The sequence below is a fragment of the Trachemys scripta genome, chromosome 2 (assembly GCF_013100865.1).
Source record: "Trachemys scripta elegans isolate TJP31775 chromosome 2, CAS_Tse_1.0, whole genome shotgun sequence".
In the NCBI taxonomy this organism is placed as follows: domain Eukaryota; kingdom Metazoa; phylum Chordata; order Testudines; family Emydidae; genus Trachemys; species Trachemys scripta.
The window spans coordinates 242984711-242998810 of NC_048299.1; the positions used below are offsets into that span (position 1 = coordinate 242984711).

At 43.7% G+C, this 14100-nt stretch overlaps 1 protein-coding gene across 1 annotated transcript in view; it reads left to right on the forward strand.

Moving 5' to 3' along the window:
* CPQ (carboxypeptidase Q) overlaps nt 1-7200 on the forward strand; it is a 275759-nt gene extending 268559 nt beyond the window's left edge. Inside the window, exon 8 of the mRNA XM_034763342.1 lies at nt 6718-7200. Coding sequence (XP_034619233.1) covers nt 6718-6878 — 161 coding nt within the window. The 3' untranslated portion in view covers nt 6879-7200. The remainder of the gene's footprint in view (nt 1-6717) is intronic.
* The last annotated feature ends 6900 nt before the right edge of the window (nt 7201-14100 follow it).

Consider the following 14100-nt stretch of genomic DNA (forward strand, 5'->3'; position numbering starts at 1 on the left):
TTTATTGAAGCCCTCATCATTTGATACAGACTGTTTCCAGAGCTCAGACATAAACATGTGAGAAATGTATTCACGAGGTTTTTCTTCGAGAGGTGTCCCTGTGGGTGCTCCACTGTAGTTGTTGGTGTGTCCCTGTGCCGTTGTTCGGAGATTTTTACAGCAGTACCCGTATCGGCTGTGCATACGCGGAGCCTGCCTCACATACCAGTCTTGTTTTAATAGTGCGCATGCGCGGCCGAGCTCCTGAGTTCCTTCTCTACCGTCTCCAGCCGGAGTCCGACCTAGAGCAGACTCATTAAAACTTTTTCTCTTACCCATTCTACATCCTTTTTCCCCTTAGTTTAGCGCTCTAGTTATTAGATAAGTTCATCCCTTAAAAAAAATTTTTTTTTTTGTTCCCGCTTGTTTCTCTCAGCCTCTAGCTGACCCTAATATGCCTGGCTCCCCAGGATTTAAGCGGTGCATTACGAGCAGGGACGCCATCCCTATCTCAGATGGTCACTCCCAGAGTATAAAATGCCTGGGGGAGTCCCGCATTCCTCAAAAATGTGCCCATTGTTCCAAATTAAAATCCAGGGCACGTAAAGACAGAGAACTCCAACTGAAAATGATTCTTATGCAAAAGTCACTTGGACCTGCTTCTGACCCAGGTACAGGCTTCACAGTGAACCGCAGCCCTCCCGTCTCCAAAAAGGACAACAACAAAAAAGAAAACGTCTGCCTCCCTCACCCAGAAGGGAAACATTGCAAGCAAAAAGGTCGCTGGGCAGGTCTATTTCTTCTATGCAGACCTTCCCCCGGCTCAGCACCTTTGAAGCACTGGTTCCCCCAGCATTGCGCTAATCCCGCCTGTGGCTGTGGCGACAGCGCTAGCTCCTGGTGCTGAGGCTTCAGGCTTCCAGTTGCCTGCCTGTCTCATGGCACCGTCCGGCACTGCAATGGATACGGTGCCAGCACAGATGACCTTGCCGGAACAGACGTGGGCTGCGCTTACCTCCCCAGCACCTCCAACCTCAGCACATTCATTGATCATTACGGTGCAGAGAACGTCAGTGCCAAATGACCCTCCAGCGCCACAGGCACTCCTAATGGAGGGTTTATCTCACACAGGCTCTCTGGCACCGCAGTTCATTCATTCACTGGACCTATAGGTGTCACCTAACCTACAGTCACCTGTATTTGACACCTATTTTTCTCCGGACATTCGCATGCAGTCCGGACAGCTGTCTCCGGCTGTATATCACTTTTCTACTGATGAGGAAGCCATAGTGCAAGGAGACTTTTCACCATACCAGTTCTCCCAGTCACAGACCCAAATCAGCATCATAGAAAATCTAGGTCTTCATTCATCAAAGACCTCCCTCCCTGGTACACAAACCCGTGGATGGCACCACCTATGCCCTTCACCAGTCAGTGGCAATAATGGGGTCCATGGGCACCATATAAGTGATTCCATTATGATCGCCAAGATGCCAAAAATAGGAGCAATGCCACCTCGTCGCCACCAGTGCTACGAATGAGACACGACAAGCTGTTACTCCACACTTCGATGAACATGCTACACATGCTTCCCCAACCCTTGTGGAGCCCATATCCACACAGGATGAGGATATACTGCCTCCCCCACCAACCCTGTCGGATGATTTCTTAAAATTTCAAGACGTCTTCAAAATAGTCGCCAATAAGCTGAGGATTAACCTGGAGGAAGTTTCTGAAAACCAACATGAGTTGACTGACATCCTGCAACCTTCCTCCACATCCAAGATTGCCTTACCTATAAATCCAGCCATTATAGATCTTCCCAAAACCATATGGCAGACACCGGCTACTAGCACACCTAGCTGTAAGCATGCTGACCGGAAATATTTTATTCTTTCCAAAAGGTCTGAGTTCCTTTTTATTCACCCAGTGCCAAACTCATTGGTAGTAGAGGCAGCTAACCAAAAGAACAAACACCAGTTCCCAGGTCTACCCCAACTGATAAAGACAATAAAAGGCTGGACCTGCTTGGTAGTAAAGTGTATGCTTCGTCCACATTACAATTTCAGATATCTAATTATGCAGCCGTTCTGACAAAATATGACCACAAAAATGACTTTATTGATGATATTCCAGAGGGCAAAAAAACATCAGTCTAAAGCGATAGTCTCTGAGGGACAAATCATCTCCCGTACCGCACTACAAGCTGCGCTTGATGCTGCTAATACAGTCATGATGTGTTGAGCTTCATGGCTTTCATCATCTTCTTTTCCTTGTGAGGTTCAGGATACCATTGAAAATCTCCCTTTTGATGGTGAAAAACTATTTGCCAGTAACACCAACGGTGTGGTTCACTCCATGAAGGACTCGAGGGATGACATTACGGTCTCTCAGTATCCAAACTCCTGCAAATAGGAGGAGACAATATAGATACCAACCTTATCAACATCCACGCTACCCAACATATACTCAACAATGTCATAGACCATATGAACAACAATGTCGGCTCCATGTCAACCCTCTCCCACTAATAAGCAAATTTGAAGATGTGACCAAGGGTATAGAAAGCATCATCCCTACTTCAGTGCCCATTCCCCCACACACCCTGTCCCATTTCAGGGACCCCTCTCACAAACAACTGCACTACCAGGAGGTGCATCACCTCCTCCAATTAGAAGTAGTAGAACCAGCGCCTGACCAACACAGAGGAAAGGGGTTCTACTCCCATTACTTTTTAACACAAAATAAAACTGGTGGATGGCGACCCATTCTTGACCTCAGATGCCTCATTAAATTTGTTTTAAAAAAACACAAAATGGTGACTCTTGCAACCATAATTCTAGCACTTGCGCAGGAAGATTGGGTTTTCAGCCCTCGACCTGCAGGATGCTTATGTTCCTGTGACCATACATCCTGCCCACAGACGTTCTATTCGCTTCGTTCTGGGTTCACAACACCACCAGTACAGGGTCCTACCTTTCAGCCTCTCGACTGCGCCTCGTGTCTTTTCCAAACTCCTTGCAGTCGTAACAGCTCATCTCAGAAGGCAGGGAATCATAATTTTTACTTACCTTGACAACTGACTTTTCAAAGCCAGGAGCCTCTAAGAAACCATTCAAACCACAAAACGGACAGTTCAATGTTTCCATGTTCTTGGCCTGTGAATGAACAAAGAATATCCTCACTCACTCCCACCCAACAGCTGGAGTTCATAGGAGCACATTTCGACTCACGCAAAAGAATAGCATCTCTCCCACTCCACCTTTTTAACACCATCAACCTTTTCATTCCCAAGCTGTGCAACAGTCCACAAGTAGCTGCACGAGCTTGCCTACAACTCCGAGGCCACATGGCCTCTTGCACTTTTGCAGTCAGGAACGCTCATCTCTTCATGAGGTGTTTCCAAAGCTGGATTCCACTGTCTACAGACCGAATATCCATGGTCTGAACAAACTTTTATACATACCTCCCAGTCAAGGACTCCCTCCATTGGTGAACATTGCCTCAGAACCTTTTCTCCAGGGTCCCCTTTCTACAGAACATCCTGTTGGTTGTCATAACTACAGACCCATCCCATACGGGATAGGGAGTACACATGCCCCAATATACTACCCAGGGGCTTTCGTCTCCTGCCAAGATGTCCCTTCACATCAACATCTAGAACTCTGGGCGATACACAATGCCTGCCTCCAGTTTCTCCCCTTCATACAAAACCAACATGTCAGGATAATGACCAACAACATTGCCTGCATGTTCTATGTACACAGGCGGGGGGGGGGGGCGATCCCGCTCCCTTTGTACAGAGGCAATGAAACTGGTGTCTCAGACACAATGTCTGAATATCAGCTGCTTACTTACCTGACTCTCTCAATACCACTGCAACGACTTCAGTAGAAGATTTCCCATAGACCACGAATGGGAACTAAATGAGGATATAGTACTAGACATATTCCACAAATGGGGATACCCAACCACAGACCTTTTCGCAACTGCAGCAAACAAGAAATGCCCAAGATTTCGTTCCAGAGCAGGACTAGGCAAACACTCCTCAGGGGATGCGTTCATGACCTAATATATGCATTTCCCCAATACCACTCATACACAAATTATTGATAAAAATACAAACAGACCAAGCCAGGGTCATATTGATAGCCCCACATGGCCCAGACAGTCATGGTACCCTTTCCTTACCAAGATGTCACTTTTCGCACCCTCTGCCCATATCTCTTGTCCCAACAACATGGTCTACTACTCCACCCCAATTTAACCATGTTACTCCTCAAGGTTTAGCTCCTTCATGATTCTCTTATGCCGAGCGAACGTGCTCGGAGCAGGTTCGAAATGTACTCCTTCATAGCACAACAAATTCTACATGCACCACCTGCCTTCATAACTGGACAAGATTTACACACTGATGGGCTGTCACAAAAACCGCTCCTTTTTTCCGCGCCTCTCCTGTAATCCTCGACTATCTGTTAGAGATTAAACTCTCTGGACTCTCCCTGAGTCCCATCAACGTTCACTTGGCTGCAATTACAATGTTCCATGATGCCTTCAACAATGGGACTATCTTTGCTCACCCCATTACTAAGCGATTCCTTAAGGGACCCCAAACCCTATACCCAGACATCAAACCGCCTAATCCATCTTGGGACCTTCCCTTAGTCTTAACATGCCTAACCCAAAAACCATTTGAACCATTAGCCACATGTTCCCTCCTACATCTCTCTATGAAAACTGCATTTCTGGTAGCAATTGCATCTGCGAGATGCACAGGAGAAATTGCAGCACTCATGGCAGATCCGCCATACACTGTATTTTTTAAGGACAAACTCACTCTACGCTTACTCCCCGAAATTCTATCGAAGGCGCATTCATCTTTCCACATCAATGAGCCTATCCATCTTCCTACCTTCTCCAAAACCACATGCGAATTCCTTTGAATCTACAATACACATTTTGGATGTGCACAGAGCTTTGTCCTCCTACTTCAACAGGGCTAAAACCTTTAGGCGTTCTGACAAGCTATTCGTCCCCATTGCAGAATGCTCTATGGACTCATCTATCTCTAACCACAGATTTTCCAACTAGATCTCAAGTTGCATTTGTCTCTGTTATCAACTACAGAATGTGACGACTCCTACTTTTATCAGGACTCACTCCACCAGATCCATGGCGGCCTCTGTGGCCTTTCTACATAACTTCCCCCTTAAGGACATTTCCAGATCTGCCATTTGGGCTTTTGAAAATACGTTTGCAAAACTTTACGCTCTTACACAGGGACCCATCACTGATACGCGTGTGGGCAGAGCTGTTCTATCTACTGCATTCCTTCCAGATCCAAAGTCCCTACCTCCTTTAGAGATACTGCTTTTCAGTCACCTACAGTGGAGCACCAAGAGGGACACCTCTCGAAGAAGAAGAGGCGTTTACTCACCTGTGCAGTTACTGACATTCTTTGAGATGAGTGTCCCTGTGGGTGCTCCACTCCCCACCCGCCTCCCTTCTACTTCGGAGCTGGGGCGGCCTCTGTTGTAGAGAAGGAACTGAGGAGCTCGGCCGCGCATGCGCACTATTAAGACAAGACTGGTATGTGAGGCAGGCTCCGTGTATGCACGGTTGATACAGGTACTGCTGTAAAAATCTCTGAACAATGGTGCAGAGGCACACCGACACCTACACTGGCGCACCCACAGAGACACGCATCTCGAAGAACATCAGTTACTGCACAGGTGAGTAACCTCTTCTTATACAATCAAATGGCCTTCCATCTGAGATTTGTCTGTAGTGCATCTCAGTGCAGCATCTAAGCTCTGTCTACCTTCTGATTGGGGCCTCTTCTACCTGTCACTATAGCATTATTATTACTAATGATGTTTATTGCAGTAGTGCCTAAGGACCAATCAAGATCAAGCCCCACTGTGCTAGGTACTGTACAAACACAGTAGCAGATTGTCCGTGCCCTGAAGAGCTTCCAATAGATAAGACAGACAAAAGGAAAGAGATGCAACATACAAAAAGAGCAATCAATGTGATGGTGGCAAATATCATTTTAGAGACCTATTTTGGTTTTTTTTAATTGTGTGACGTTTCTATAGGAAGTGATTAGCTAAATGGAAAGACAAGACAAAGGAATGGAACAGGATCATTGAAGGGATGGGAGGCCAAGGGGAAAGAGCAGGGGAGAAGAGAAAGAAGGAGGGTCTGAAAGTTAGGTGGAGGGAATCTGAAGTGAAGCAGTTGGGTGGATGACTTCCATGACCTCTGTGGCAGACTCGCAGCCTTACTAATAAATACATGATGGTAAGCATCACAAGAAAAGAAGCAGTCTGTTTCAAATTCACCAACATTAAAAACAAAAAATTAAAAAAACACCACACTTGGAATAATTATATGGATTTCCTTAAGTTGGATTCCTGTGCTTCGTATATAGAAATGCATTTATATTACTGCTGGTGCAACAAAAATATTAAGGGAAATACTGCCTTTCCCTTCTATATTAATTTACACGTTTGCTGTCTCATGTACTCATAACAAGGCTGCTAATATTATGTAAAATTTGTTTATGCTAAAATTCTGAAAAATCCCATGTTCTATGGCTCAGTGAAAATATCATATGGAAACTTACTCTGTTGCATATGGATTTAATGAAGACCAGCACAAGAATAAATTCATGTTTATGTTCATCTTAAAATATATGTATTTACATCATAAGGAATTGCCCATTTTTCTCTCTAGGTGCCAGCTTGCGTGATGACATCAGTAAATACTTCTGGTTTCATCATACTCAAGGGGACACAATGACAGTTCAGGATCCAAACCAGATGAATCTCTGTGCTGCTGTTTGGACTGTCGTCTCCTATGTAATTGCTGACATGGAAGAGATGTTGCCAAGGTAATAAAAAAGCAAGAAAGAAGACTTATATTCTTCAGTCCACTAATGCATGTGGTCCACAGCTGTGGGAAATTCCTTTTCCATCCTGGTTTTTGCTGATTTTTGTTTTTGTTCTCTGACCTCAAAGCATTCCTTTTACATGGTCCTGTTTACTGATTTAATGCCTTCCATTTGTGATTTTATTTCATGTTTCTTCTATTAAGTATTTTTACCCTCTAATCAATGTCTAACGTCTGTCTCCTAAAATTATGGCAGAATAGCTGTCTATAAATAAGTAACCCTGTATAGCAGGAAAATACACTGAATAAATCTGTTGCATCAGAATAGTAGTTTTACTGTGTTTACATATAATGTGTGAAGGATTTTTTTAGTTTAGATCTCATGCTTCCATAGCTTTTTAAACGAATACAACGTTCACATTGTGTTGGGGTTATAGGCCAGGCTAACCCTGGATGTTACAATTTGCTTAATGTCTTAAAGGTGCAATGGCTAAAATAGTATAGCTTTAAAAATTTCCAAATCCATTCAAATCATGCTGGTCGCCCTTACTGAGACTTCAAACACAGTGCGTAATGAAATCTTACACGTGGTGAGGGATAATGTTGTTCAATTCACACTTCATCTAGGAAAAGCCAAGTCTTACATCATGGAAGGGAAACAGAAGGAATAGTGGGAATTCTGTCAGTACCCCTGGCAGGAGGGAGCTTGCTGGCCATTTGGTATTAAGCTTCACAACATGCCTCTGAATGTCCAAGTAACAGCAGTTGCCATGAGTGCTTTCAGTCTTTTTTTTTTTTTTTTGAAAGAAGGCTGTATCCTGTTCTTTCTAATGCAGGTTTCACTATACGTATCTGCAGTGCATGTTTATATGGCTACACTCTCCCACCACACACAGTGTTTCATGCAGAGGAGACAGTACAGTTGTGTTCTGTGATCTTCACTGCCTGCCAACTGATATCTGGGTCAGGGATGGCTCAAGCTTTTCTGCCGCCCCAAGCAGAAAAAAAAAAAAAAAAAAAAGACGAGCGGCGGCACTTCGGCAGCAGCTCAATCATGCCGCTTCTTTGGCGGCAATTCGGCGGATGGTCCTCCCTCTCTTCCTCTTTGGTGCAATTCGGTGGCAGCTCAAAGAGGAAGAGAGGGAATGAGGGGCCCGCCACCGAATTCCTGCCGAAGCCCCGGACGTGCAGCCCCGATACCGGACAGAGTGCTGCCCCTTTGAATTGGCACAGCTCTAAACATTTCTAGTCCTTGAGCGGTCTCTGTTCCCATGCAATATCATGGCGGTTGGATTCTAAACAGGAGAGGGCTGGTAGCTGGACATTGGCAGTGAGAATGAGAAGTGAATTTGGGGATTGACTTCCCTCATCCACTATTGGTTTTCTCTTGCCCAGCCCGGGTGGCCTTCCAGAACCACTCTGTTGTGGCATGGGGTTCTTTTTTTTAGAAAAGGAGATGATAGAATTGGGAGAGATTCTAGGGCATGTTTTCCTCTCATGTTCTTTTGGCATATATTAATTATTGTTAAACTTCTAAATTTTGCAGCATGCTTACTGAGTTTATTGATATACAGACCTGGGAAAATGTCTAAAGAAAGCAAAATAAATGTCACATCAGGTACTAAACTTGCCACTAATCATAGGACTGAAAGGGACCTCGAGAAGCCATCTAGTCCAGTCCCCTGCACTCATGGCAGGACTAAGTATTATCTAGACCATCCCTGACAGGGGTGTTTGTCTAACCCGCTCTTAAAAATCTCCAATCATGGAGATTCCAACCTCCCTAGGCAATTTATTCCAGTGCTTAACTACCCTGACAGTTAGGAAGTTTTTCCTACTGTCCAGCCTAAATCTCCCTTGCTGCAATTTAAGCCCATTGATTCTTGTCCTATCCTCAGAGGTTAAGAAAAACAATTTTTCTCCCTCCTCCTTGTAACAACCTTTTATATACCTGAAAACTGTAATCATGTCCCCCTCAGTCTTCTCTTTTCCAGACTAAACAAACCCAATTTTTTCAATCCTCCCTCATAGGTCATGTTTTCTAGACCTTTAATCATTTTTGTCACTCTTCTCTGGATTCTCTCCAATTTGTCCACATACTTCCCGAAATGTAGCGCCCAAACTGGACACAATATTCCAGTTGAGGCCTAATCAGCGCGGAGTAGAGCATAAGAATTACTTCTCATATCTTGCTTACAACACTCCTGCTAATACAATAATCTGCAATAACTTCCAGTTGCTATTGGCCTGTGATGGATTTGAATTGTTGAGCTATTGGGGAAGATTCTGCTGACCAAATGATAATTATCTGAGACTTCCATTTCCTTCCAGCTATTGAGATTTACTGCAATAGAGCCCTGATTGTGTTCCTATTTTGATTTTTAACTAATATACGTGTTTCACTAATCCTACACGGACACTGTATATAGATATTCTCTCTTCTTTTTTTAAAAGAAATGGTTGACATAAACTTACCACAAAATTTCTACAGCTTTCAAGAGCAATGTAGTGTAAAAGTAGCAGGAATGTTTCTTTGATGAGTGCATGGCTGGTGGTCCTCACTAATGGGAGATTTTTGCTGTCATCAGTATCTAAATTCAAATCTTTGTCCTGTTTTTTAGACCTTACATGAACTTTGGCACCACATCTTTGTCTATCAAAGTCTGTCAAAGTGACTTTGTTTCTCAAAGATCCATAGGTTTCCAACAGGAAGGGTAAACTTGGTGTTACAAGCCTTAATCTCTGCCCCATTTGAGCCATTGATGAGGTATTCTTTTCAATCAAAGCATGTTCGTTAGCTGCCATTATGTCAACTGGCAGTTTCTGAGTTGGGAGCACTCCATAGAATGCCATATTGTATTAGGCCTCCAGACAAAGCTGTTCTGTACATAGCTCCAAGGTACATACCAAAGTGCAATTCCAAATTTTACATAGAGATTATTCTTCCCACCTTCTTCATTAGTCCATCCAAAAGAGAATCTGTAGTACAGCTTAGATGTTAAAAGGTCAGTCCAAATTTACCTGAACACAACTAGACCAATGAGAAAATTCACCATAGTCTTTGTGAAATACCATCTGAGATGCAGAGAGAGCAAAACTTCTATATTTATGATTGCATGTTAGATCACAGCTTGCATGGAAGAGCCTGTAAAACTAAGGAAATTACTTCTTCTGAAGATAATATCACTCTTTCCACCAGTCTCATGGACTGAGAGGAATGGATATTCTTCAGAGGAGATTTGCATGCCAGCTATTTTGACAAACTTCCATGTTTTCCAGTAGACACTATAGAACTGATAAACCTGCATCTTCAAATGCCTCTATTTCAAAGGTCCTACAGGCAGTGGTAAATAAATAATGAAATGATTTATGTATAGATTTTTCTTTCCATTTCTATTGGGTCTTTGTAGCTCCCCTTCAATATTTTGCCTTTATTCCTGCTCAAAGTAGGAGTTGTGTTCTTTAGTAGTGATGATGTTTTAGGTGTTAGCTATTAAATTTATACATAGATTGTTCAATTCTCTATTTGGAAGCATTTGCAATCACCTAGCCAGGTGATTCAGAGATATCCATAACAGGACTGGGGGATCAACCTTGATTTCAACTTGTACACTGCCTTTGATCTCTGAGTGAGGACCACCTGTCATGCTTTCTTCAGAGACAAAAAATTAAGAGGTGGTAAAAAAAAAAAATTTCTTTTCATGTACAGGCAACACATAGGAAGTCAGGGCTTCTTGTAAATATTATAATGACATGATAAAATAAATGCACCAGACATAAGTTTCCTTCAGGTCAACAAGAATACCTCCAAAATTGCACTGGGATGCCCTTTCCTATTTTGAATCCAAGAAAGAGTGAAGGTATTTAAATGTAATAAAAATATGTGGAACAGTGTCAGAAAATTTAAATCAACATTTTACTTGAGATGTTACAAACCTCTTTTATCAACTGAGAGAAGGGGACAGATGCAGGCAGGCTTCCTTTCTGTTAGGAGTCAGAGCTTCAGACGTTTCTTTGGGGTGGGTGGGGAGGTCAATTCAGATCCATCATTCATTTGGCTGACTAGACTATCCGCAAATTGAGATGAATGCCTGATGCAAAGTGGGTAATCTTTCCATTTATAAAAGGAGAGAGTTATAGGCTGAGAAATCAGGTTACTGATTTTGTCCTTCATGTGATGGTGGTATTTGAAGTTTATACTGTCTCTTTGAATGATTTAAGTGTATGATCCCTTGGGTTTTTACCTCCCTTACAATAATTAAACAGAGATGAGAAGGACAGTAATTTCCTAGTACTAGAGGTGAAGCTGTGATTCTTATGCATTTACACTACAGACATTTCTGGCTGCATATGTATTTAGTATGCTTCCCTCATAATGATCTGAGACACTGACATTTACCATGAGTAAATATCAAAGTGATCTCGATATCTTTATCTGTCTCATGAAATATACATCCCATCTAAATATGCCCAAATGATTAATTTACTGCTATTTAATGATTAGCATAAAAATCTCATCACTACACAAGATAGAAATGTTGCTACTAATTGCTGGTTGAAGTGAACGTTGTTTTCTGCATAGAAATTAATGGTGCGTACAGCTCAACTCTCTTGGCTGAATTGGGAAAATTCAAGACTTTCCTGAAGCAGAAGGCACTTGAATATTTTTCACCTCTCCAGGCTAGAATTGGAAGCATTTCTATGAAAAATGAAGTGACGTCAGAGCTGATGGTAGAGCCGGAAAGAAAGTTTTGTGCACAAAGTGAACCGGCCAATTGTGTCTTCATGCCATTTTTGTGAAATGCTTTTTATCTTGGCTGGTTTAGCATCCCTGTACTGTAGACAAAAATAAAATACTTTCCACATATATGTCCCAGTCTTCAACTTGCATTACTCCAGAAGTTCAGAGAAATTTCAATTAAATAGTGTTTGACCAATACTGGGTCTTAGATTTATTATTATAATTATTTAACATTTATCTTATGGTATTGACTAAAGGACTTGATCAGGTGTACAGAGCACTGTACAAACATGTAATAAATGTAAGTATGCCCACACTGACTAAAGTTGGGAGCACAAAATTAGAGGCTATTTTTGCCTGCTAGGCAGTATTGCTGTGAGTTGGTTAGGTAGAGATAAGGCTGAGAATCAGGAGACTTGGTTTCAAATCCTGGTTCTTATCACTGATTCTGTGTGAGATTGGGGAAGTCACCTGATGTGATCCTTAGTTTTTTTGTGTAAAAAGGTGATAATTATACTTATCTAGCTCACAGTTGTGTTTTGAGGCTTAGCGAATCACTTTGTAAAGTGCAATATAAATTCATAATAGTGTTAAGTTCAGCCAGTGGCACTAATGGAAACAGACGTCACACTAGAGCTGTGTGAATAACTGACTTTTCAGTTGGCTGGTGATTCAGAAAGGGGAAAAAACCTATGTGGGATAGACCCAAAAATTAATTTTTATGAAAATTTCAGAGATGAAAAGTTAAAAAAAAATTGTCAGGTCAAACAACCCATTTTGCTGGACCCAAACTGAAACATTTTGTTTCAATTTAAAGTAATTTTTAACATATTTTTTGAATTGAAGGCAATTTTGAAATAGTCATTTCAAACCAAAAAATCCAAAAGTAATGTTCTTCTTTGAGTGATTGTCCCTTTACGTATTCCAAACATGGGGGTGTGTATGCACGCCAGACATTTTAGCAGCAGTGTCAATTGACGCGCACATGCGTCTTACCTTGCCTCATGCTGCATGCAAGGTTATAAGAGGCCGTGCGGGGTGGTGCCCCCTAAATTCCATCTTACCGCTCGGTCGTAATCGGAATCTTCTCTTTGCATGCTCATAGTCTCTACAAGAATGATAGTCTGTTGGTATATAGTTATTTCGTTCCGTTTCTTTCTTTCTTCGTTCTGTAAATAGCGTAGTTAATTTAGCTCACCCCACACGGGACCTAGTCGGGTGTTTCTATGCCCCACATTCTGGGGTTTAAAAATTGTGTCTTGTGCCCTCGCTTGTTCTCTGTGAGCAATGAACATGCTCATTGTCTCTACTGCCTGGGAGAGGTGCACCTCGCCGCCCACCATCTCCCACCCAGATCCAATGGCACCACCAATAAGGCAAAGGAGAGCTTCAAGCACTCCAATGGACACTGCAGCAGCTCCCTGTTGCAGACTACTTCGATTCACGGCATTTCCTCTCTGAGCCATACCCGTTTGGGTGAGATGTCGCAGACCCCACCGCACCCTCCCTAAGGCAGGGGGCAAGGCCAAGCGGAAAAGCCGGCACTGATGGTCCCTGCGCTGACTGAGTGACGAGACAGCCCACTGGGATGTGCCCCTTTGCCCCAGCAGGACACATTAGGCTCTGTTCTGTGCACCCCCTCGGTTCAGTGGCCAGCGGGACGTGCCCTGGATGCTGGGACAGGTGGAACTGTTGTTCCTGGTGACACACTTCAACTTACTATACCCGCCCTCACCACTTCTCTCAGTTCCCTAGCCTCCTACACTAGCAGATGCACCGATCCTCCTCAGCTGGGACCCACCTCTGCCGGTCACAGCACCGCCTGCATCCACAGTTCCACCACTACTGGAGGTTTCTTTGGACTCAGAGAGCTTCTCGGCAGAAGAGCCATCCTTGTCTCTAGTCTCCGACATAGTTCAGACTCCCAAGCACATCTGCCACACCAGACAGACTACACACCAGTCCCACAGGGGTAGTACCCATATTCCTGGGGCCTGCAGTACCCTAAGGGCCCAACCTCCTGGCAGCAATGGCCCACATGGGACCCTTACCACCAGCTGTACCCACTGTTGATGGTCTTGCACCATTCCACTTGGGTCTCTCTGCCAGAACCAATCGGCTCAGACCCAGAAAAGGACCCAGAACACAACCTGGTACTGCCATTCCACAGGTCCTGATGGTGGCTTCCTCCTCTCTAGACAAGGCCCTAATTCCCGCTACCCTCTCGCCTCCTGACAATCACCACCAATCCCAGGAGTTGCTGCAGAGGGTGGCCCTCGACTTGTGCCTCCCCCAGAGGAGGTCCAAGACCAACCTCACCAACTGCTGGACATCCTCCAACCTCGGGGACAAATGCACATTGCTCTGCCCCTCAATGAGGCCATCATGCACCCTGCACGGGTGGTGTGGCACATGTTGGCATCCTGAACCCCAACGCCTATGAGGGCTGAATGTAGATAATTTGTGCCATCTAGTGAGGGCTGACT